Source organism: Mustela erminea, chromosome 8, assembly GCF_009829155.1.
Source record: "Mustela erminea isolate mMusErm1 chromosome 8, mMusErm1.Pri, whole genome shotgun sequence".
In the NCBI taxonomy this organism is placed as follows: Eukaryota; Metazoa; Chordata; class Mammalia; order Carnivora; family Mustelidae; genus Mustela; species Mustela erminea.
In genome coordinates this window covers 42764133-42790453 of record NC_045621.1, presented here as the reverse complement: position 1 = coordinate 42790453, position 26321 = coordinate 42764133, and the positions used below count along the sequence as shown (strand labels likewise).

General features: G+C 42.1%; 1 protein-coding gene across 2 annotated transcripts in view; it reads left to right on the top strand.

The window, feature by feature from the left end:
* IQCA1 (IQ motif containing with AAA domain 1) overlaps window positions 1-26321 on the top strand; it is a 148578-nt gene that overhangs the window by 9678 nt on the left and 112579 nt on the right. For both annotated transcript variants that reach the window (XM_032355253.1, XM_032355252.1), the window contains exons 2-6: window positions 210-534; window positions 3806-3925; window positions 7004-7195; window positions 9000-9071; window positions 24466-24671. In XM_032355253.1, the coding sequence (XP_032211144.1) occupies window positions 210-534; window positions 3806-3925; window positions 7004-7195; window positions 9000-9071; window positions 24466-24671 (915 nt within the window). The remainder of the gene's footprint in view (window positions 1-209; window positions 535-3805; window positions 3926-7003; window positions 7196-8999; window positions 9072-24465; window positions 24672-26321) is intronic.

Below are 26321 nucleotides of genomic sequence, written 5' to 3'. Positions count from 1 at the left end.
ATCATTGACGTGAAAGGATTTTTAAGCTATGCATTTGATAATGGTAACAGTGGTCATGTCCGAAAATCACTTGCACCTCGAAACAAGACATAAATGGTCTGAAGGGAACTACATGCCGTGTTCCTGGTTGACGTTTGTTTTGTTATTCCGGATGCCCATTTCATATGTCTCACAAAGGAATTTTCACTTATTCTCTTGTCTTCCACCAGAATGTATAACAAGATGTGGCATCAGACCCAAGACACCCTCAATTCTTTGCTTGATAAAGAGTCTCAGCACATGATGGAATCCCAAAGCAATCAAATCTTCATCTTCCAAATGTTAGCCACCTTCTACATAAAATACGTGCAGATCTTCAGAAACTTGGAGGACGTTTATGACCAGATTGTCCACCCGCAGAAGCGAATACTGATCCGAAAAATCCTGGATGGAGTGATGGGTCGCCTCCTGGAACTGAAGAATGAAATGGTTGAATTGGAATTAACAGAGTTTCATTATTTTGATGACATCCTACAGGATCTAAAGTTGGCTCCTGTAAGTACTCAGCTTCGTCTCTTATCTGTTTCTTGTTGCTTTAAATCAGCCATGTAGGCCTGTAACCAATTTTCTACAGGCTTTCTAGACATCTGTGCTGGTTGTTGTATGAAAAGTTGAAGCGTTGCCCTTCAGCTGGGCCATACCCACCCGGACAAGGATTGAGTTCCTGTAGCTTTGGGTACAGACAAATCTTCACACATTCCTTGGGTCCACTGGACACTGAAGTTGTTGTCTTCCTTGTCTCTGTCAGTCTGCCCAGGTCTGTTGGCTGGAGTAAGCCAACTCTTCCATAAATATCCTGAGACACAAACCCTCCCAATTTCCCGTCCCACTGCCCCTACTTCTGTTTCCAAAGGAGATCTCCCTCTGGCCTCTGTTTCCCATCATCTTCTTCAGGATGAGCAGCCAATGGGTGGCCATTTCCTTCCTTCCAGGTGCTTGTGTCTCCTCCTTTGCTTTGGGTCTTTGGTGACTCAGGGATTTTTGGCAATAGGCCTTCAAGCCTCAGACAAGAAAGAAAGGCATCCTCCCTATCTCTGATGCCCTGGAGCCATGAGCATTCTGCCTCCCTGCTGTCCTCCCAACCTTCACCACCAGACACCCACTGCCAGACTCCTTGGATGAGTCTGCCAGCAGTCAGTGGACAGAGAGCTCACTTCAGGGCCACAGTCCTGTGAGCTCAATCTTCATTTTGAAAGGAACATTTCCCTAAAATAAAATTGAAAGGAGACAGTGTTCAATTTTCTACCTGGCATTTAATGCCCCTTTCTTTTGAAAATAGTCAAGAGTCTATAAAGGTTATGTTTGTTTCTGAAATAGACTTTCCTAGCATTACTACTGCACTTCGTTGGAATGGACTCTAAAGAATAACTAGAACGACTGGAAATGTTGAAGTTCCCTCCGAAACTTTAATGTTTATTGCCATTCATTTATAAAGGCGTGGATTAAAGCAATTTTTGACTCACCCGGGTGAGTCTACCAAGAACACCTGAGGATAAACATGAAATCAAGTCATTAAATCATATCCCTAAATTGAATTAATAAATCAGTATTAAATGTGTTAACTTAATGCCAAGAATATTAAATAATATTCTCGAAGCTGGAGAATAAGAAATTTATGAAACTTCTGTGGTGGGCTCCTTCAGATTTTCTGGTTCACCTGGTTCATCTTTTCAAAGACCATGAACACTGAAAGGGGTGACAAATGACAGACATTGTCCAGGAAGCCTTCCCAGTAGGAGACTCTCAACTGTGTTTCCCACCATTTCTGGAGGATGCATGGTGAGCCATGTGATGACACAGGGGTCCAGATGGTTAGGGGGCACGTCTAATAGCAGCAGCTTGGACCCCAGGAGCTAGTTCCAGGCCAGGGAGACACGTGTGCCATCTCCGGGAGCTCCTACGTGGCTCAGCTCTGCACCCCTGTGTCTGGGCCCCTGTGCCCACCACCTGCACAACACACAGCTCTCTGTATAATATGACCCCCCCCCCAGTCCAACCACAGTTGGTCATCTCAGGGATGGGTACTGGTGGTGGCGCCAGGCAAGCCTTCCCTCTGAGATTCTGAAACAGACAGAAAGACCAGTTTCTGCCTTGGAGTCTGAACCGGGGACTCCCAGGTTTCTGAGTAGTTGGAGCCTTCGTTCTCAGATGCTCAGAAGAATGAAGAAAGCTGCTCCTGAGCATAAAAGAGGGAGAGAGACAGAACAAAACAGACTTCACCAAGAGGAGCAGAAGGAAATGCCAAGTCCTGGAGGCTTCTTCATCCCTGGACACATCCCTGCTGCTGACAGACTCTCCACTGTGCTCCTGCCCTGCGTCCGAGAAGTCATTATTGTCCCCTGTGGCCAAACTAACCAGAAGAGTGTTTCTGCAGCCTGCCACATGAGGAGCCTCTCTAACAGGTCCCTGATGTCGAGAGACGTCTCAGGGAGAGAGGGAGTTTCTCTGCCACAAGAAGTGTCCTTTATTCTGCCCTTTAGAGGATGGGAAATCCCAGGGTATCTGAGATGGACGTTTGGGGTGTCATGGACGGAGGCCACTGATATGTGTCTCCCCTCTCTTCATTCTCAAAGGCTGTATTTCCTGCCCCTCAAAATCTTAACTAGTGGACAGGGGTGAGCTGTAGCACAAAAATGTTGTCTTAAAAGTTGGAAAAGTACAGCACTTAAACATACTTGGTAATAAATAAAATCTCAACATTGAATAAAAGTGGAATATTTCTCCTCTGACTGCCCTCCATTCCCAGGTCTCCTCACTCAGTGAACCCCGGGACTCACCCCAAAACTCCATTAGTCTAAAAGGTTTGGTTTTCAAAAATGGTTGCCACCTGGTATGGATACCATCTCACCAAGTCCTAAAAAAGACACCCCTTTACGTTATAATGCTTCTTCAAGGGAAGGCCTATTCAAAATCCCCTGGATGAGAAGGTGTGGAGAGTCACCCCAGAACGGGAAGAAGGGAGCTGAACATGAGGACCAGAACCTTAGCTTTGCTGAGCCAACTGGTCTACCAGAGGGCAACCCAGGAGTGTCTAAGAGTCTAGGACAGTATTTCTCGATGGGGATGGCCAAGGGCCCATCCCATACCCCTGAAAAACTCTTCTGCACTCCTGATTGTTGAACTTGGGCTGGGAAATATTTGTGTGACCTCCACTAACTGAAATATTTGGTAATATGCATAAATGAGAAACAAGAGTTTATATTGATTGCATGAAAAAACAAGTTTCCTACTAAAGCAGATGAACTTTACCAGTAATTTTTATAATTTCAGGTAATGTAGACAAAAATAAAAACATTATTAGGAAAAAAATTGTGATCACTTACATGCAAATAATGATGCTAATGATAAATTTTGAAGTTGAATTCAAAGGTCTCTGCATCACAATGCTTTGCTATCTTAATTTGCATTATTACTTTAGGTAGGCTGAGATGATATTATGTTTCTTTAAAGACCTTCATTAAGTTATCATTAGTTAATTGAGAATTAACTAATGTGAGTTCTCAAGTTTTACTGTAATGATTAAAGTAAGGGCCATGGTGATGGTTTTTCCTTGTGATTCTGTGTCTCCTTAACAGTGATGAATTCTCTTGACACCATTGGCCTCATCACCTCTTAAATCAGGATGGGAGGTAAAGTGTGTCCCTTTAGTGTACAGTCCTTACTATATAGTTCAGACAGATTTAAGTTCTGGGATTGGGACAGAAGTGACAGTTGTGACTGATTGTGACAAAATTGTGCCCTTTGGCTTATTCTTTCTCTCCTCTAGCAACAATTAGATATTCCCATTCCCAAGTATTTTTTGAAAGAGAAGCTGGAAGTCATCAAAGGAAGAGAGAAAATCCTTGCTCAGATACTAGCTGACATTGGACTAGATATTCCCGATAAGGTTTGTACATCATTTTTATAAGCATCCTTCCGTAATTGATAGAACCTTTTTCTGTGCATCCTGATTGTGTGGGAGACAGATTATTTCCAGTGGAAGGAAAGCAGCACCCGCCCCTCTTGCTATTCCGTATGTGTAAGAAGCTGCTTCCCTTGGAGGTGTATTTTCGATGACGCACGACCATTATTTTTCAAGAGCTTAGAAATAGAGATTGAAACCTAACCCTTTGTTGGTTCAGTCAGCATCTCTGAGACAGAGTAGATTTATCAGCTCAGCTTGAGTTCTCATCTCAAACCCCTAACCTAAAGTCAGAAGTGGAATGTTATCTCGTGAAATCTTTAAGTGTTAAGATAACCTACCTGTCAGTCATTACCTTCCAGACTTTTCTGCTCGGCACTTTTATACCCAACTTGTGGCAAGTCCGCTGAGCATTTCGGTGGCCCTCGCTGCCTCCTGCACATTAGTGCTCCACGGCCTTGGTTGGTCATGGCCCATGCAGGGAGGTGGCAGTTGCTATCCAAGCTGGGACTATTCCGAGTGAAGCGGGCACTGTCAGTAACTCTCCGGTGCCCAGGGCAGAGCAGCACATGAGAGCTTCCTATAGACAGGTCCTGCTGAGTGTTGTCAGCCTGGGTCCTGGTGCCAAGGAAAATTCCAAGCGCAACCAGAAGGACAGTGGGGCAAGAACAGGATGTGTCCTGTCTGCCTGCCACAGGACACACGGGGGTGGGCTCACGGTACCCTGCGCTCTCTCAGCTGCGGGCTTGCTTCATGCTGCATAGAGGGCTCGCTCTTCTCCCTACAGCCCAGCCTGTCGAAATGGTACTCATTCTGCAGAGCCCAACTTGATGCAGCGTCCCTCCAGCAACCTACACCGACCCAGCTAACTCAGGACCGTCTCTCCCTCCTCCACCTCTCCCCTAACAGACTGACCCTTCCCCTGCATTCCATTCCTGAAGTTGGTCCCGGGCTGTTTTGAGAGGGGTCATCTCACCGTCCTGCACCTGCTGGTGCCTTCAGTCCACACATCATTCAGAAGGAGGCACTCAGCCCTTCACCCAGCTCCCCCAAGGAATCCCCTGGCACAGAACGTTGACAAACAGGGCAGAATTTACAGAGGATTTTATAGGGGAAGTGGAGGAGGGAGATGACATTGTACACACTATGGTCAAACCCTAGAAATTCCTCTTGGCCGTCTCTTCTTTCTGCTGTCCCTCTTTGCTGGGTGGGGGGGAGGGTCAGCGGTGGGGAACCTTCTTTCTCAGCAGGCAACGCTAGCTGGCCCTACGGGGTAGAGCCGTCCATCTCCCTCCCAGCCCCGACTTCTGTTGGGCCCAACGTCGGCAACACGCCGGGCTCTGGGCAACAGCCCTTGACATCTGTGTGACTTTCTTATACCCTTCAGTGCCTCGTGACACCCCGTATTCACCTCAAGCTGCTTATTTCTTGAAGACATATGCAATATACAGCCCAAAAAGAATTTTGAGAGGCAACTATTACCGTCCAGTCCTACATCTCTAGTGCTTAGTATTTACTCTTGGGCCTTCCGTAAATGTTCAAAAATCTTTGTTGTATTAAGTAGACCACTCAAACCCTCAGAAGTCTTCAGTAAGGGCTGTAATGATTTTCAGAGTGACCTTGTCCGGTTCAATGCCACCATGATATCCACTCTGTTCTAACCTGCTGAGTGCATTTTTGGAAATGTGAGCTTACTGCAAATTTGAGGTGACAAGATCTCACCGAAAACCGAACTCTGAGGAAATGTTACTGAAACAGCCCCCTCGAAGGGAACCAGGGTTCCACACCGAGGATCCATGGATGCTTTATTGGGAAGAGGGTCAGTCTTGGCTTAGATTGGCTCCACCCCTTACTAACCATGGCAGCTCATGTCAATTCTATTTCTTCGGTCAGCCTCAGTCTTATTAACTCTTGACTGGTCAGAAGAATACCAGCCTTGGGGTTGCTTTGTGCTTTTGCCAAGAGGATCTATGAAAAGCCTTTGGCTTCTGTAGGGTCTCAGTAAATGCCCCTTCCCTCTCCCTGATCCTTTCTGGACACTGTCCCCCCACCCCCACCCCCACAGACAAGAGATCATCGTGACAAATAGGGGCTTTGGGGATGAACCAGAGCACCCCACACTTGGGGCCTCAGTGTCTGGCACCATGGCCTGATAAAGGGGCCACCCTGCCCTCTGACACCTCGGCAAAGATTCAGCCCATGATCAGGAGTTTTCTGATTCTGAAGGCCTCTCTCTTCTGCCTCTGTCCCTGTATGAGGCTTCACACAAGCCAAGCCATATCCCCAGCTTCTCCCTCACTCCAAGGGCCATAGAGGGCCCTCTGAGCCCACTCAGAGCTCTCACAGGGCTCCAGATGCCCCAGAAACCTTACTCTTGGCTCTCCTTGGGAAACCACACAGTCCCACACCTGGCTTTGTCTCCTCCTAAACCACCTGATTCCCCCAAGGCAGCATTTTACCACCCGAGCCCTGGTGTTTCTCCAATTATAATCTTCCCATCCCATTTGGATGTTTTGAAATACAAATTTGTAAGGACTAGAAGACATTTCACACATAAATTGAATACTTCTAAAATGATTTTAACCTTACTCGTGATTACTAGATCATCCTGTAATGGATTTTGATGTCAGCATTTTACTTCATATGATTTTTAAATTCTAAGTTCTCATATTAAAGATATGCTTTTTATTTATATGTTTCTACTACTAAGTTAATAAAACATAAAAAGCAATTTTGAGGTTTATTGAATTCATTTTATTGGCATTCCTGGTATAATTTCCTGCCAACCTAGAATATTATGGAACTAATTGGTATTTTGTTCGGAATGGAAGAGGAACGCTTATGGGGTTTCTTAAATAGGGAACCGGGGCCCGAGCATGGCAGGTTATCAAAATTCACATAACTGATGAGTGAAATGGTTAGTATTAAATCCCCATCAGACTCTCGATCAACAGCTTGGGAACTCTTAGCAAGGTAGTGTTAGAAGTAAGCACACGATGTATCTGGGACCAACTGAGGGAGTTAACCTGTTTAAACATTGACTTAACTTTAAAGTTTTCACAGAAATACGCCACAAAGAGTATCCCTCTAGAAGAGGCTGTTAAACTAATCCAGATCGCTGAGCGAGCACGGCAAGGTCGCCTAAGAGCGATGTTCATGAAACAGATCTTCCTCCAAGAATACAGAGCGAAGCAAGCCAGGATGCTTGGTGATAAAGTCATCGACATGGGAGCCGCTGCACTGCAGATTCAGAAGGTGTGCGTGGTGCTCAGGGAGCTGGGGACAGGTGTCTTGACACAGCCAGAGACCCACCCCAGGGTCAGGGGTGAGCTCGGAAAGCCCAAGTCGCAAAACCCTACCTTTAATAGAGCTGGATTTTAAATTCCAAAGAGATTTTTTAATCTTGCCCTGGAGAAACCATTAACTAAGCTCAGTCATGTTTTTTTAGATTTTATTATAAATTGGTATAAAATGCAGGGCATCTCATTCAAATATTTTTAAAGGTCATTGATAATTGTGGGAAAGAATGTGGCAGAAAATTCATTGAGGGCTTATATCCTCAATGTGCATTCACACATAGATGCAATCACAGAAAGGGAGCAAGGGTCCACACCTGCTGGCCGGAGCTGGTGTGTGCTGTTCATAATGCCAGTGACTGTCACTAAGCACCAGGACATCGATGTTCTCTTTAGAAGTGGGCCTGAGGTTTCCTCCCCAAATGAGCACCATCGGTTTGCACCTTATCTCGTTCCAAATGGAGGCTAAGGTCGCTTGCAGGAAAATGTAGAAGCTGGCATATGGGACAAATGAGAATGAGAAGAGAGAGAAGGAAGTCACCAGGAGATCATAGACCCCAGCCAGAGAGTCAGGACCCCGTCCCTGCTGGGGTCTGAATGGGGGTGGAGGGCAGGGAATGGAGGGACCCATAACAGACTGTTTCCTTTCAAGTTTCAATGAAGATAGGAAGTTGTAAACAAGCATCTGAATTCAGAGCTGAGATGTTATCAGTCTTAGACATGACCATGTTCTATTTACCCACATTTGAGTGAAAATTTTTCTTTTAAATCTATAAAGTGCCCCCCCTTAGATCTAGCCCTACACTCCTGAAATCTGGAAGTTTCTCTTGAAGCAACCCAGGTAGGGGGCTGTCCCTAACCAAAATTACAAGTCAGGGGTACCTGGGTGGCACAGTGAGTTAAGCCTCTGTCTTTGGCTCAGGTCATGATCTCGGGGTCCTGGGATGGAGCCCTGCGTCGGGCTTTCTGCTCAGCAGGGACCCTGCTTCCTCCTCTCTCTCTCTCTCTCTCTCTCTCTGCCTGCCTCTCTGCCTACTCGAGATCTCTGTCAAATAAAATCTTAAAAAACACAAAATTACAAGTCATTTCTTCTCTCACAGCCTCGTCCACCATTACTGACATAAAACATTGCGCACATTTGAGATGGTCAACATCATGATTTGATAGACATATATATTACAAAGTAAAGATCACCGTAAGCATAATTAAAACATCTCACATCACATACTTACCCATTCCTATAGTGAGAACACTCAAGGCCAGCTGTCTTAGCAGCTTTCAAGGACACAACATTGTGTTGGTTACAGTCACCCTGCTGTACACAGACCCCTAGAACTCATTCATCTGAAAACTGGAAGTTTATATCTTTTGGCCACTTTCACACATTTTCCTCACCCTCCAGCCCCTGGTGATCCCGAATCTACTCTATTTCTAGAATTCGGTATTTTAGATTCCATAGCTAAGGGAGATGATGTGGTAGTTGTCATTCTCTACGACTGTTTTCACTTTTTTGCCCTCCAAATTCAGTCATGTTGTCACATATGTCAGGATTTCCTTCCTTTTTTTTTTTTTTTTGGATGAATGATATTCGCTTTGTATATATACCACATTTATTATCCATCAACTGACCCGTTGTTCGCATGTCATCGCTATTGTCAGTAATGCTGGGATGAACGTGAAGGTGTAGATTATCTCTTCAAGACAGTGATTATACCATTTATTTCTTTGATGTATTAGACAAGTAACCATTTCTTTGCTTTCAGGTTTGGCGAGGTTTTAGTCAATGCCAGAAAACCAAGAAACAGAGAGAAGAGGAGATGATATTCCTGGGGATGGTAAGTCCTCCTGCAGACAGGATGTGTAGAGGTTTCTTTGAGACGTGTGTCTTCCTCAGCATCTGTAGCCAAGAGCATGGGTTTGCCATTTGTTGCCTTGTGACAGTATTACCACCATTTACCAGCTCACACACAATCATCACCTCAGCTGCTGTGGGTCAGGGGTCTGGGCTTAGCAGAATGGTCTGCTCGGGATCTTGCAAGTCTGAGGGCCGGGTGTCACTGGAGGCCCAGCAGGGAAGAATCCACTCACAGGCTTGTGTGCATGATGGCAGGACTTAGCTCTTCATGGGCTGCAGATTGAAGGCCTGTTTTTTGCTAGTTGCTCACTGGAGATGGACCCCAGCTCCATGTCAGGTGGGCATTTCCATGTGGTCACTTGCTTCACCAGAGCTAGCAAGGGAGAGAGGGGATGCCTACAATCTCATGCAATGACCACAGAAGTAGTGTGCATCACCATTGGGTGATGGGTTAGAAGCAAGCGTGATACACACCAGGAGGTGGGGGTCATTGGGGACTGGCTTAGAGTCTCCATCTGTGCAAAGGACTTTTCTACATTATCTGCATCATCAAGCCAAAGGCCTCTGAGGAGGTCTCATTTGTCTTCTGCCTGAGCCCCTCCTGAACGTAGAGTCTCTGCTTCCCAGGCCTGCCCTTTCTGTTCCATTCTAGAAGCTTCTTCCTTTCATTTACCTGAAGGCTGCTGGCTGCTGGCTGCCACAGCTTGGCTGTGGTTCTGTCCCCTGTGGCAACTCAGAACATGTCTGCTTGCCCTGTCGCCTGACGAGCCTTCAAGGATTTGAAGGCAGCTCTCGAACCCTCCATGCCAGCTCTTCTCAGAGCCAATTACCACCACAGATGGTGACCAGTCTGGCGAGTTTTACTTCCTGACCTGCTCACTGTCCCTGAAAGGATATTACAATTTAAAGGAAAAGAAAGCCTGTTAACAGCATTGAGTTGGTGCACTGGAATGATCTACATTATTCGGGGCTTCCTGTTTCATGCCAGGAGAAAAACACTGCACTGATAATGTTGGTAAACACTGTAACCGAGTCTTTGAAAATGCTGATCAGGAACCGAGGTCTGGTGAGGCTAAAAGAAGAAATAAAAACACAAATACACTCTATATTACCACAGATACCAATACATTAAAAAAAAAAACTATTAGTATCATGAGTGACCACGGTCACAAATTAGAAAATACTGAAGAGAGAAGATTATCCAGGGAAGTCTAATATCGAAACAGATCAAAGAGATAAAATACCTCAATAAAACGATCACCGCAGCAAATGCTGGAAAGGTCTCATAAGCACCGGGGTTCGTTTCAGTCTGGTGAGAGCCGGGGGCCAGGAGGAGTTGGATGCACAGGACAGTTACTGGGACAGAGAGGCAGGGGGAGCTCCGCGGGGACGCAGGGGTGACCAGACAGAAGTGAGGGAGAAGGGTAGGCGGGAAGAGCCAGCACAGCAACACATTTCCAAAACAGAGGCCAACACCATCCAAAACAGAGGCCAACGCCATCTTTAAGTATCTATGCTAATGAAAGAATAATAAACAGGCATGGGGATGCCCAGTCTGGGAAAGGACCCAGGGATGAGGGCTGCATGGGGACCACTCACAGGTTTAAGTGCGCACCCACCCACTGGGGACGATTTGTTTCATCACACGCGTTAAAACACACCTGTTTGCTCAGAAATCCCTACCCTTTGCAACTTCTTTGCTGAAAAAAAAAAAGAAAGTGAGCAAAGTTTACAATATATAAATATTCATATTAGGGTAGTTTTACAGTCATAGACGGGTGTCCAGAAACAGTTCACACAGTTAAAACACCCCATTGTGTATGTTCAGGAGTGATGTTTAGGGTTTCTCTGTGTGGCGCAAAGTGTGTGTAAACACATGATCCTAAATTTATGCTTTTACTTATTTTTACATTTCTCTATCTTCAACATATATCTTATGTCTAAAAAATTACAGATAAAATATGTGTTCAGAATTTTGTCAGAGGGGAAAAAAGATAGGAATCATGGTTTAAGCAATTTGTAGCGCTTTTCACTGAAATTTCATGTAAGAGACGCTGAGCTCTAGGGAACAAACTGGCTGCTGGAGGGGGCGTCCCTGGGTGACCGGCATTCAGGAGGGCACGGGAAGGAATGAGCATTGGGCGTTAGACGCAACTGATGAATCACTAAATTCTTCCCCAGAAACTAACTTTTAAAAAAACTCTAAAATTAAATAATATCAATTCATAATACCTTTTCCCAATTCTGTGTAGTTCTTATCAAATGTGTATCTCAATAGGACAAAAATCAGGATTTAAGATTTTCTTTTCTATTTGTAAGTTAATATGCAGAGAATACTGTAAGTGAAAAAAAAAATGTGATCTGTACTTTTTTAACCAATGGAGGGATGTGGGTTTTGTTATATTACTCTTCTCTTCCTCTGTGGGAATTATATTTGCTCACACTGCACTCCCACGTCTCACTGTTAGAGGAGAGAAATCAAGGGTCACCGGTGTGTGACTGAGCAGGAGCAGGGAGGCAGGTAGCTCCACTGATCTGTGATCAGTAAACACGTCCGCTGACGCTGTGTTTCCATCAGGTCTTCGGGTATGAAATATTTAGATTTTCTGTTCTGAGATTTTAGATTTAATTACATTAGAAGATCTTCTCAGTGATACTGTTAAATATAGAAAAACTGTAATCCGGTCCCGCATTCAGGATGTAACCGTGTAACTTGTGTCAGTTTGATGACGGCACGTTCTAAATTACAAATGGCGTGGTCAGTACGCTTCGTCTGGGAATGTCTTATGTCTCCCTCTGGCCCCACATCCTGGACCGCCCCACCTCCAGCTGTGGCCTCTGTGCACCACCTCTGTTGTCAGCACAGAATTAAAATTGTGAATTATTTTGCTCGAGGAAGGAATTCGGGTTCCAGACATTCGGAAGAGCATAGTCTCCCCGTGAAGGGGCATGGGACCACTGCACGTGCTTAGAAAGTCTCAGTTATGACGTCCTGCCTTTATTGTCCAAAAAACTATGGTAAATCGTACCTGAGTATGCTTTACATGATTTGAGAAACACCTTGATCTTGATCACCTACATTTTTGAGTTCCCTTTGATCTTTGGATTTAAAAGATAAGTCAACGTTTATTTTTGGAATTGAGACCGCTGGGAACCACAACCCATCCTGTACCGTGCTGTTGCTGGGTCACGCTAGGAGAGCCATGTGGGCAAGCAGTCTCTGCCTGCTGTCGCAGATTTTATCTTTACATCTATATTTACATATTTATAAATACATATAAATATAATAAATATTATACCTATAAATATACATTTATATATTGCATATAAATATAAATATTTACGTAGTATATAAATATAAATGTGTATTTGTGTATAAATATGTATATAAATATAAATATATATATGCTTTTTTTTTTTTAAGTAGGCTCCAAGCCCAGTGCAAAGCCTAATGCAGGGCTTGAACTCATGACCCTGAGATCAAGACCTGAGCTGAAATCCAGAGTCGGATGCTTAACTGACTGAACCACCCAGGCGCTCTGGAGATTTTTAGGATTTAACACATTCGCTGGGTGGCATATTATTTAGTCATAAAAAGAAGGAAATCCTGGGGAGTCAGTTAAGTGTCTGCCTTCGGCTCAAGTCATAATCCCAGGGTCCTGGGATCAAGCCCAACGTTGGGCTACCTGCTCATCGGGAAGTTTGCTTCTCCTCCCTCTGTATCTCCCTCCTGCTTCTGCACTCTCTCTCTCTCTCTCTGTCAAATAAGTAAAATCTCAAGAAAAAAAAAAAAAGAAAGAAAGAAAGAAAGAAATCCTGCCGCATGCTATAGCAGGGGCGAACTTTGAAGACATTATGTTAAGTAAAATAAGCACTCACAAAAAGAGAAATACTGTGTGATTTCACTTATCTGAGGCACCTAGTGTCGTCAGACTCAGAATAGAACAGTGGCTGCCAGGGGCTGAGGGAGGGAGAGGGAGCAAATGCCGCCCAGTGGGCATGGAGTTTCAGTTTTGCAAAATTTACAAGTTTTATAGATCTGTGCCCCAACAATGTGAATACCCTTAACACTACAGAACTCTATCTTCAAAAATGGCTACAGCGATAAAATTGCGTTATGGCCTTTTTACCACTATTTAAAAAATTGTTTTAATTGACCAGGACATTGAAATGTATACTGAAGTGGTTCTATGAGAATCATGAATCACTCGTGGTCCTAAAATACAAGTTAAAAATTACATGAGATATTGCATTTCCTTGAATCCTGATGTTATCAGTTGTAAGATGCATCATGATTTTTATGTACTTTTAAAGAAAGAAAATATTGTCGAATAAGCCAAAACACAACCTTGATGGTAAGACACATCCATCCCTGATTTGAGTTACGTTTAACCAGGAAAACTAGTTTACTATGCAAAACTATGCATCTTAGAATTGGTGAGATAGGGTAAGTTCTTTCTATCTTATAAGCAAACAAAAAAAGTTTTTTCAAGGGCGCCTGGGTGGCTCAGTGGGTTAAGCCTCTGCCTTCGGCTCAGGTCATGGTCCCAGGGGCCTGGGATCGAGTCCGGCATTGGGCTCTCTGCTCAGCAGGGAGCCTGCTTCTCCTCATCTCTCTCTCTGTCTGTTTCTCTACCTATTTGTGATCTCTCTCTCTGTCAAATAAATAAATAAAATCTTTAAAAAAAAAAAAGTTTTTTCAAATTGTAATTATTGACAAGAGTAGGAGGAGACACTCTTTCTCCTACACCATGAATTACATCAACTCGGCCTTTCTAAAAGATCCTGAGCAAGGTGCCCCAAGTTCATTAACATATTTAAATCCCTTCGCCCCCCATGCTCTATTTCTGAATTAAGGAAATCATCAGAAGTAGAGATTTATGTGCATGGAAGTCTCCTTAAAAAGTGTTCTTTTTAAGAATAATTTTTAATTAAATATAAATTTAATTTAAAAATTAGATTTTTAATTTATCTTTTAAATATTAAATATTAAAATTTAAATGTTAATTTTAATTTAATTAATAATAATGTAAAAATATAACAATAATTAATAATATAATAATTAAATAATTAAATAAATTTAATGATTTAATTTAATTAAAATTTGATTAAAATTAAATATTGAAAAGTGTCTTTTTAATAATGAAAAATTGGGAATAAAACCCATCAGAGTAGGGATGTAAGTCCCCAACTTCTGGTGGACCTACATTGATGCCATAGTATGTCACCATGGAAAAACATGTTCGTGACTAATTTTTATGACATGAAAATGCTCTAAGTGAAAATTCAAGGTGTAGAATTATACATAGAATATGATTTCAACTAAATATATTCACACATCTATGCACATGCAAAAGAAAGAAAAGATACCACATTCAAATAGCGCTCTTTTTTAAATGTAGAGACTTCAGAAGATTTTTTTCTGTCTGTATTTGTATTTTCCAATATGCTTAAATTTTACTGCAATAACTGGGGGAGCATATACATTTAAAATGAAAGCATATGGCTGTAGAATCATATCATTTTTTTCTCCTGAGATCTTCACACCATTTGGTGCCTACGGATGGGGAGATAGACAATGACACAAATGTGTTTCTGTGTTCCATCCTTCAGGGGCACACAGACTCAAGATGTCATGATCAACACAATGGTGAACTCCACCTTTCTACTTTCAGCACTAAACTAGCAGTCAGAAGATTCTATCTAAGATCATCTAAGTTTGACACGAAATTTTACATTAGTAGTTTGATTAAAAAATTTCCTTTCAGGGGCACCTGGGTGGCTCAGCAGGTTGGGCCTCTGCCTTCGGCTCAGGTCATGGTCTCGGGGTCTTGGAATCGAGTCCTATATCAGGCTTTCTGCTTAGCGGGGAGCCTGCTTCCCTCTCTCTCTCTGCCTGCTTGTGATATCTCTCTCTGTCAAATAAATAAATAAAATCTTTAAAAAAATTTTTCCTTTCCATTTAATTCAGCATACATTTACTAAACAACTACTACACGTAGCATTCCAGAAACCTGAGAATGGCCCAGCACTCCTTTTCATCCTGAAGTCTTAATTGCTTACACTGATAGCACACAAAGATAGAATTACACATTTATTACTGTAATTTTTCTGTTTTACTTTGGAGTTTGCATCTCCTCAGATCAAATCAAAGAAGTCTGTATAAATTTTTCAGCATTGTAGGGTTTTAGATACTATAAAGAGACCAACTTGTCTGTTTCGTGTTAAATGTGACTTTCTTCAGTTTGCCTTTCTTTTCAAGTACATCTCCTCCTGCTAGTGTGTGTTCTACTGAAACTTTACATCATTGAGAAATATATGGATTCAATTCTTAAAAGAATGCTATCCTCTGTTCTCTGGCTGATAACCATGAAAATCCATTATCCCAACTCCAAGAAATGTTTTCAATTGAATCTATTTCCCACTCTGTCACTAATGAAGATATTGTCCACTCATTTTAAAATTTCACTTTTCCATTATTTCATTTCGTTACATCACGCCAATGAATAAACCATTGACTTATCTGTTCAAAACAGTATTTGTATGTTTTGGGAAGCTTGGCCTGTTTCCAGGTATTTAGTTACTGAAACCAGAATTAGAACAAGAGATATCATTATGTCTTCCATTCCTGACCAAACGTTTCCTTTCCCATTGTCATACAAATTATTTTTTTTGATATCGCCGTTTTAAATATTTATATTCTAAAATCTACAGAGAAAATAAATAGCGCTCTAAAAATTCATGTGCAGTTATTTTAATTGGCAGAGCCAATGGAGTGGATCGAGTGGAAGGAAACTTAATGAATGTAATACATTTCCTTCTGTGGATCTCTTTGAAATAATTTGTCCTACGGTCATGCCCATCATATATTTTATGTTACCCTGGAGCTAGCAGTGTTTTCATTATAAGAAAGAACACTGGGGGACACTTATTAAAGAGGAGGAACTGTCACTTTGAAATGAGTCCATGAAGGCCTCGAAGCACCATAAAATCCTGCTTACCTTCAGATTCTAAAATCAAACAAGCTATATTATTATTTTGGTCATTACGGTCTTTCTGATTAACAAATAACCCAAAGTTGGAGCTTGGGCACCCACAGAATTCTCAAAAGGCAGGTCGGTGAAGGATCTCCTTGGGAAGGCGGTACTTCTGGCGCCCTCCACAGTCATGGGCTCTTTGGGAACTATTGTCAAAGCCAAAATGCATGAAGGATCAAAGTGAAGGGTCACACTTTAGTTTCAACCGAAACCCACGTCATTCCACATGGTCATGTCTATCATTCATTATAGTTGGCTTCAAATGATGTTTGTTTCTAGAAATAAATTTATTCCCCAAAACACGGATTTGGATAACACCCATTATATCTGGGGTTCTGTTTTAATTTGTTTTAGTTTTATTTTAATTTCTAAAGGCAAAAGAGCTATTCCCTAGGTGTCTTTGGGGGAGGCATCCTCTTAGAAATGAGTGCAAGTCTTCAGGCACCAGCTCTGAAGGGTTTGGTCCACCATGATGATGAAGACCCAAGCATATGGCATGGCCAGCTGGGAATGGGAACCCAGCTCTACCATGGGGCACGTGGGGGAGGGGGTTAGAGCAACATATTCACCCTCCCTCTGAGCCTCAGTTTCTTCTTCTGTAAGAGCAGGATGCTGCTATCTATTTCACAAAGCTATTAGAAGTGCTTCAAGAGAGTTTAGAGGTAAAGGGCCTATCCAGGAGCTTGGAATATGATATGCCTTCAGGGAACCGTGGCCAACATTGATCCTCCTGGAAAATTATAGTACAGTGTCACAGTAACTGAATCACAAAAAAGTGTGATAACTCTCATCTGTAACCAAACACAATATGTTCCAAAATAAGTCGTTGCCTAAAAGAGACATGCCACCAATTCCCAAATATACACTCTCTTGGCCTTTGTTATTTGCTGCTCAGATTTATGAAGCTGAAATTAGTCTGTTAAAAGTAGGATCTCAAAAAGCGGTGGAGTTGGGGCAGCCCACGGGGTCTGAGTCTAATCCGCAGCCACCTCAGATAGCTGTGGGGGGAGAATTCTGAGGATCCCAAAGACAGCAGGTGCCGCCCACACACCACCCACACTATGTGTGTTGCCCCAGAAAAAAGTTCGCAAACCCGGAAAGGCAGTGACTTTAGTACAGGGGGTGCATGAAGGGCTCTTAGGCTGAGCAGGGAGATCAGAGCTTGAGGGAGGACACCATTTTCTATGAAATGGGATTTTACAGTCTAGCTACTTGGGCACTTTTAGTTTGATGTTGTTACTGTTGTGATTCTGCTTTACTCTTGTCCTGGGTCCCCAGATCATCAGAAGTTACAAGAATCCTCTTCTTACCCTCCTTTTGTCACCTGACCCCAGGGTTTCTTTACCTACATCCTGGGGTAGGACATTCGTCCTCATCTATCTTAGATTAGGGCCCATTACGCAGTCTGCTAATGCAGCAGGTAGAGAGGTTAGGGCCATGAATGCTGGAGCCCTCCTGCCCGCGTTCAGATCCTGGTTCTCCTCTCTCCTAGCTGGGGGAATTTGGGTGGTGACTTGACTTCTGGGTGCCGTGGTTTCCACATGCATGAAATGGAGATGGATGTGGCACCTGACTCCTAGATAGGTGTTCATTCCTAAAGAAATTGCTATCTGTCAAACATTTAAAATAGCCTCTGACACATTCACAGTGAGTGCCAAGGGACCGTTAGCGGTTGCTTTTCTTCAAATGGTTTAATATCATGGGTTTAGAGTTTCACATCATCCATGATTCAAAAATGCTTACAAATTGCCAATTTTTTTAAACCTATTTAAGTTAGCTAAGACCGAAAGAGTTAATGTCACCATGTTGGCAAAAAATGGAAAGACAGGCTCTGTCCTACACTGTTGCGGGGAGAGAAAATCCTCTAACATCTTTGCAGGGCAGATCAGCAATCTAACAAAATTACAAATGCACGGTTTCTAAAATGTATGGTCTATATTATCCCAAAAAAACCATTTTCAGACAAAAGTGGCTTAAGGCAGAAGAAACCTATCAATGGAGCTTAGAGGGTCAGAGCAGAGATGCCAGAAATAGACCTGGAGAGCCAAAGCCCCAGTCTGCCCTGTAGGGCTGTGTGACACGGGCAAGGTCACAGGACTGTGTGACCCTCCAGTACTTCCACTTCCTTCCCTATGAAATGAAGATAAGAAAGAATGCTACCTACTTTAAAAAAAGCCATTAGGAGGAATAAATTAGTTAATATTTGTCAATCACTTAAAATTGGGCCTCCTGACCTAGAAGGGCCATCATCCAAGTGTTTATTTAAAAAAATATTTCAAGAGAGTAAGACACAAAAGTAGCCGATTCTATCTAAGGGTTCTATCACTAATCAAAAATAAACTCAACTTACCCATTCTGGCCCTGCTCCTCACTTAGCAGATCTTCAAATGACTAAATTTTTAGAAGCTAGCTTGTGGGAGATTTTATATATATATATATATATATATATATATATATATATATATATATATTAAACTATTAAAGTTTATATATGTAAAATATATATAATAATAATAAAATAATATATATTAAGGTTATATATATAAACTATTATATAATACATATATATGTATTATTTAATAGTTTTGCACCCACTTAAATTGTGGCATCCTAAAATAAGGACCCACCATCATCACCAGGAGCAGAGAGCCCAAGAAAATCACTGGCGGGGGCTCTGCGTACGGTTTTTTCCCAGTTCTCCTGCCAGGTTCATCTTTATAAGTAGGTGTATTTGTATAAATGCAGACACATAAATATAGATGTGTTCCTCTAAACGAAATAATGGAACAAAATGGCATATTTTCATGAACTGAGGAACACCACACGTACCATCTTGCAATGGACCAGCCGAAGAGCAGCCCCCCTCCGCAGCGTGACACATGCATTCCATGAGCAAAATTAGAGCAGGAAGCGTGTGGCGGGAGTGGGGGGCCCCTGAGCCTGCCTCTCGCGGCTTCCTAATGAACAGCAGCACATGCTGTGTTCGGGAGACGCTGGAGCTAATTAATCTGTGCATAGATTTCCCGGGATGGCCACTTGCTTGGAATAGACGCTTCCCCTTCCCCTCCCTGCTCCAACTTGGCCACCATGAGGTATCAAAAGCCACCAAGACAATGAGCTTCTGGAGAACGATGCCAGCCTTAAATCCCTCTTCTGCAAGTGTATCTGTGACTGATAAATTGAACGGATTTTCATGTGGACAAATGTCCATTTTATCTGACTAATTTGAACAAGGATTTTTAAAGACAAAGCCCATCAAACATTAGATAAGCATTTTAAGGTAATGGACCATGGCGTCCTATTTCCCCACAAACCCAGGAAGCATCATCAGACGTCCTATTTTTACAGCAACATCAATTATTAATATGTATATTTTTGCTGACAGAGGACCTTGCTATAAACATAGGTTTCGCTATCCCGTTCTGGGTCATTAACTATGGAAAGCTTGTAAATATAATGGTTTATTCACATGGGAAGCCTTCATTAAGATGCATTATTCTACAGCTGATGTATTTCAATGTATAGTGTATTATCATGTTCTCTATTTCCCTTTAATATTCGTAATTTATTTTTAAATGAGTTGCTGTTTATGCGGTGAGTTAACAAATTTGAATTCTGTATGACCAAAGTTCCTAACGAGGAAAAGATGTTTTAGCCCAAAGGAAAAGCTGCTCATTAACATAGGACCTAAATATATTATAACCTTTAAATTCAGAAGCAAGTAGAGAAAGAAGCTACAAATGACCCCAAATGTATTTTTGTCAGAGGCAGTCTATATCAAGAAACACGCATGAATACACACATATTAACGGCACAGCATGGTGTAATAGGAGAAACACAGAACGGAAGGAATCAGGGAACCTTACTGCTAGCTTCTTCATTAATGTAGAAAGACTTGGGAGAGCCACTTAGGCACGATCCTCAGTGTCCTCATCTGTTCAATGGGATAGTCATGTCCTCATTTCTACCTCCAAAATGGATGGAACATCAGTAAGGAAATGCAGAGTAAGAATGCAGAGGACAGAGCACACGCCACTGGGGTTCTTATAAAATCTAGTGAGAGCTGAGAGATTTCTCTGCCCGCCTCGCTGGGTGCTAGGAAGCACTAGGAAGTGCTAGGAAGTTCGTAGGATGCTCCATCATGTTATAGAGCTATTGCCAAGACCCAAATCAGGGTCACCTACACATTGCTTCATTTTCAGGGGACAAAAGGGAGAAAGACCGGCTACAATGTAGTTTGTACGTGTCCATCTATGAAAGAAATCTGCTGTAAATTACCATAAAAACAATGCCGTTAGGGGTAAAGCAATACCATATGATTGATTGATAGAGTAGAGAATCAGAACATTAATGCAAGATTCCAAAACAATTTTGCACATTCATCACAGACAAAGAGATTTGGGTCATTTGTAGTAGAGAGCCATTTTAACATCTTCATGAAAACAATGAACTTTAAAATAGTTATTGCAGAGATCAGATAAAAATTCCTCCGTGATTACAAACTCCCACTTCATAGTTAAAATGTAAACACTAGGAATAAAAAAAAAAATCACCTGAAAGATATCAGAATTAGGTACTTTTTTAAATGATTAAATAAAGGAAATTTCTATTTTGGCACAAGATATATAATACAGTCATGCCTTGAGCAACTGCATAGAGAGGGAATTTAGATCACTTGTTGTGAACGTTGTTCTTTAAAGTCATCCTGTTATTTTCATTCTAGATTCACTTCTGAAGCAGTTTTAGCATTTTTTTTCTGCCATAAAAGTTGTATATTTTCATTATACTAAACTCAGACAACTGGATTAGTTCTTTAGACTTTCTAATGCATATATAATTTTTTCATCTTTTTCACAGACTTCGTGTTGTTAAGTGGGTGCTATGTTCTAATGGCATCTCGATTGCAGTTTCTAGTTGAGAAATCACTCCCAGAGGGTTATAGGTATCTCTTGGAGATTGTGTGGGGGGTGTGGGGCTGTACACGCATACTTGTTAGAATTACCCATTTCATTCATTTTGAATTTATTTTAGTTTATGGTGTCAATTGAGTCTTTAAGAATATCTTTTTTCCTGCTAATTGGTTTAAATGTATGATTTTGTTAATATCCTTTGTAAATGAGGCAAAATTTTGTCCTATACTTGAATTTTGTCTTGGATTTGTTTCAGAGCTTTTGAGATGAACTTTAAAGTTCTTCTCTTATCCCTGAAATTTTCCTTGAATAGTCACTCCTAGCACTCCTGGGTTTACATGCTTAGACGTTGGTGCACCTGACATTATGGTGACAGTCGTCATAAGAGCAGGAAATGCACAGAAGGGTCACTCAGTGACAGGCTCTGTAGCAGGACCTCACAAAGAGGGTTCCCCTCAGTCTTCACAGTCTGCTGCTGTACCCATTAAAGAGGAGGAAACTGAGCCTCACCAGTGTCGATGCCTTTTACAAAATCACCCAAAATTGTAAAATTGGGTGATTTTATAGAATCACCTGAGCCCCAGCTCGCACCTAGGCTGTTGTCCCAAACCCCGGAGCAGCCTGGCTTTGAGTCAGATAAAGCTGGGGTTGTTACCTGCCTCTTCCATTTTCCAGCTGTGTGAATTTGGAAAAGCTAATCAGCCTTTCTGGTTAATTTCTTTGTCTTCTACAAATGCCTGCCTGGCCGGATTATTGTAAAGATTGAAGGATTACTTCCATAGAGTGAGTGTGCACTCAGAAGCGAGGGATTCCTGCATCTTCTGTGATTTTTCTGTGAAACAGCCCCTCCTCCTCTCTCTCCTCCTCCTCTCTGCTCTCCCTCTCCGGCTCCCCTCCCCTCTCCCCTTCTCCCTCTCCCCCTTCTCCTTAGTTGTCAATCTCTGCCACAACTATTCAACATTGTCCTTGGAGTGTGAAAGCAGTCACAGACAGTATGCAAATGAATCGGCTTGGCCATGATCCAATATAACTTTATTTACAAAAACATGCGTGTGGGTCAGGTGTGACCTATGGGCTACAAGTTACTAAACCCTACCCTGGATAATTACCAGAATCACCTGAAGGATTTTCCAAAACTACTAGTTTCTTCCTGCTTCCTCACTGCCAGGATGAAACTCGGAATCTGTTTTTTAAGCCCTCCAGAATTTTGAGGGGGAGGGGAGAATTTGGAAAAAATTATTGACCAGTGTATTTGAGGGTATGTTGCCTCTTTAAAAAAAAAAAAAAAAAAAAAATTCCCCAAACAAAATGACTACTAAAAACAAGAAGAGAACAAAAATAAAATAAGAAAGAATTCTGGGAAAATAAAAAACATGCCCCCAAAGGCCAAACAATAACCCCCTCCTAAAATGTTAAATAAATGCAAATAATAAATGGACATCACTGAAAACCAAATGAGTTCTGGAAGATTAAGTTCAAGAACCTCCTATAACAGTGCAAATAGATCAAGGGGAGAAGGATCATAGATGAGGAAAGTCAGAGCTGCGGGAGATTAACCCAGTGGCCTGCCATTTTAGCTAACATTTGTTGCAGAGAGAGAAATGGTGGGGGGGAATAACAGAAAAGACATTTTCAGAATTGAAGACATAATTTTCTGTATTTGAGTGGACCCACCAAAGGGAGACTAGGGTGAGTGAGGACCTGCCCACAGCTAGTCGGATTTCAATCAACATTCAGAATTCCAAGTATAAAGCAGAAGGGAGAAGAGCTTATCCACAAGGAGCAACAGTGTCCACCAAACTGGTCCCTGCAGGCTCTGCTTCCTAGAAGTCTCCTCCAGGGAAGCTGCCACACTGCCATTCAGGTGGGAGGGGCCCAAGGCAACACCTCGAAAGGGCAAGCACTTGGAAGGTTCACCGCTGCATGTGCAGTGAAATGCATGTGCAAAATGAAAACGGAACACAAGAAAGACAGAGTAAACAGAGAAATCAGAACAACTTAGGGTTAAATTTAAATAGCATTTGCTAATTTCCATGGCGTAAATATTCCCATCGTAGCCCATTCAAGCTACTAACAGGTGGGAAGATACACATTCTGGCATACCATTATATAGTATTTTCACCATAGAGATACAGCGGACATCAATAACGTCAAGGACATAGATGATACAGTAATACCCAGCAAAATAATTAGGGAGCAATGAGTTTTGAATATTGGGAACTTTGTATTATAATTTGCTTCATAAGTTACTACAATTACACATTTTAGAATGACCGTATTTAACAACCAGATTGCCATATTCCAGAAAGTGTGTCATTTGGCTCTCATGAGCTATCATGGGGTGGTGGCAGCAGTGACTATGTTCTTTATTTGTTGGATGGCCCAGGCTGACTTTGAACTGCTCAGAGTTCAAATCCTTTATCCGTGAAGGAAACAGACCTTCATCTTGCTGAGGGAGGATACCAGGTACCTCTGTTCTGTACCTGTTTTCCTTCTCCAAGTCTGTTTTAGTTTGAAATTTCCATCCAAACCCATCCTGGAAGGTCTAGGTTATCTGACATTGTTTGCCACTATGTTTTATGTTACTCTTCTCTTGCCAACTCCAGTTCTTTAGAAATTCTAGAGAACAAGAATTATGTCTCAAAATGATTAGGGTGGTTTGGTTTTGTTTTGTTGTTTTTTGTTTTTTGTTTTAAGTAGGGCCTCCACCCAATGTGGGATTTGAACTCACGACCCTGAGATCAGGAATCATACGCTAGACCAACTTAGCCAGCCAGGCGCCCCTCAAAGTGATTTTGTATTTTCTCTTCAGATGGTAGATGACATAGACCAGCACTGAGCGTTTGATTGGTGCTTAATAGCCAGACTTCTGTTGACTTGCTAATCAGCAGATTTTGAAGTAGAACATTGTAAAAAAAAAAAAAAAAAAGATATAATATCAGGGTGAATGTCTGGAGTCAGCTGAGAATTTCCTACTTGGGAGGTCTTTAACAATAGAACAGATGTTTGCCGAGTCGATTTGGGGATAGTTTTTCTTGAAATCAGAGTACCCAAACTTTTCACCAGTCTTGCTTCAGGTTCTTTCTTCCTCTATATGCTTTGTTTTCCCATGAACCAAGAAGATTTGGAAACACTTTCAGGAGTTTGAACTGTATTTTCTTATTGTTTTCTTAGTTATGCCTTTTTCAAGCTAACTTCAACCCCCCAGATTCTGGGAAATGGTATAAAGTGATCTCCATCTTTCCTTTCCGTAGTGGTGAATCATTTCTTCAGATTTTCCTGCCACACTTGATTCTTTTGTTCCATGTATTTCTCACAGGCCTTGATAAGACAGCATCAAAGATATTGACATACTTCGTTAGCATCTGATGCCCTTCACCAGCACAATAACCTTTAAGATCTCAAACCTTTTCACTTGTGTTTTCAGGATCCACCTCCTCTGTTTAATGAAGTCAGTGCTACAATAATCCAGGCTGAGAAGGTGAGCTCCCTGAGGAATGAGACTCAGGTAAAGCATGAGGAGAACTACAGGAAAGCCTTGGTTACAATCAAGAATGACCTGAAATTAATAGAGGGTCCAGATATCAAGGAGAACCTTCAAGACCAGATCCGACATTGGTTCATTGAATGCAGGTAAATGTGAGCCACACAGACATATATCCTGATGGCTCTTCTGCTGGGGTTGAGGCTGTGGGATGTTTTCAAGTACAAAAATATGTCCATATAGATTCATGGAATTTTGGGCTTCCTTTTGAGGAGTAAAATGTCAAGGCTAAGAATTCAGGAGCTAATTTTTTTTTTATTATTTCTTTTCAGTGTAACAGTATTCATTGTTTTTGCACCACACCCCGTGCTCCATGCAATCCGTGCCCTCCCTAATACCCACCACTTGGTTCCCCCAACTTCCCACCCACCCCCCACCCCTTCAAAACCCTCAGGTTGTTTTTCAGAGTCCATAGTCTCTCATGGTTCACCTCCCCTTCCAATTTCCCTCAACTCCCTTCTCTCCATCTCCCCATGTCCTCCATGTTGTTATGCTCCACAAATAAGTGAAGCCATATGAAAAAAATTTTTTAATAAGATTGTTTTTTGTGCTGGTGCTTGCTTTTTTAAAATAAGGTCCTTATAATGGGGCACCTTGGTGGCTCAGTCAGTTAAGCATCTGACTCTTGATTTCAGCTAAGCTCATGATGTTGGGGTCATGGGATTGAGCTCTGTGTTGGGCTTCACACTGGGCATGGCCTGCTGTAGATTCCCTTTCTTCCTCTCCCTCTACCCCTCGCAACCCCATTTGCACATATGTGCTCTCTTTCTCTTCCTAATATATATGTGTGTGTATATGTATATAAAAAACATTGAAATATATATTTATATATATATGTTATTTTCAATATAAAAATATTTTCAATAACATTGAAAATATTCATTTAAATAAATGAACAAATAATAAGGTCCATATAATGCTCCTATAATCACATGGACTTGAACATCACAGGTGGATTTCATGGGTCAGATATGTCTGGAAGTCAAGGAGTCCAGGCACAAGTAGATTCTGCTGTCCTGCCCTCCAGGGTCTGTCCAGCCTCTCTACTTGGGTGACCCTTGAGATTCTCAATCACAGCTCAACTCTGTCAGAATTCTCTGAGACAGCTGCTTAACCTGTGAACTAATAGGGAGGCCCTGGGCCTCTTTGAAATGGGTGGGTGGGTAGCAGTTCAGGACACAGGGCCCCAGGCCTCCCTGCAGGAAGTGTCTTCTTGATTGAAATGTTATATGCTTTAAAGGTATTAGTTTTAAGAGAAGCACACACAGCAGCACAGACACCTGTGGAGCACGGAAGTCTCTACATAGTGGAACAAACACTTTGTAGAAAACCTAGTTAAAGCAGTTTTAAAATCTATTTTATTTCAAGAGGGGGAGAAAATGAGGGGAGGTTGTAGTGATCAGTCCCGGGAGTCATGGAGGACAGACTTGGCCATCTGTTTCCTTTAATGGGCACCGTGCTGCTTCCCATTGGGTCCAAGATGCTCAGACCCTCGCTTCAGTTAGTTCATCAGAACCAGAGAATTGAGCTGTCTGCAGCAGAAAATCAAACTTCATCTCAAAAAATGACATTAAAAGATATTCATATCCATGGTAAACAGCCTAAGAGATGACCTCTGGTAACCTCACCCTTTGCTCCTCATAATGTCCTCCCCTTGAGTGGAATCTGGACCTAAAACTTTCCTTCTGAAGGAAAAGCAATGGCAGAAGGGATGGAGATGGAGTGTCACTGCCTTCTTG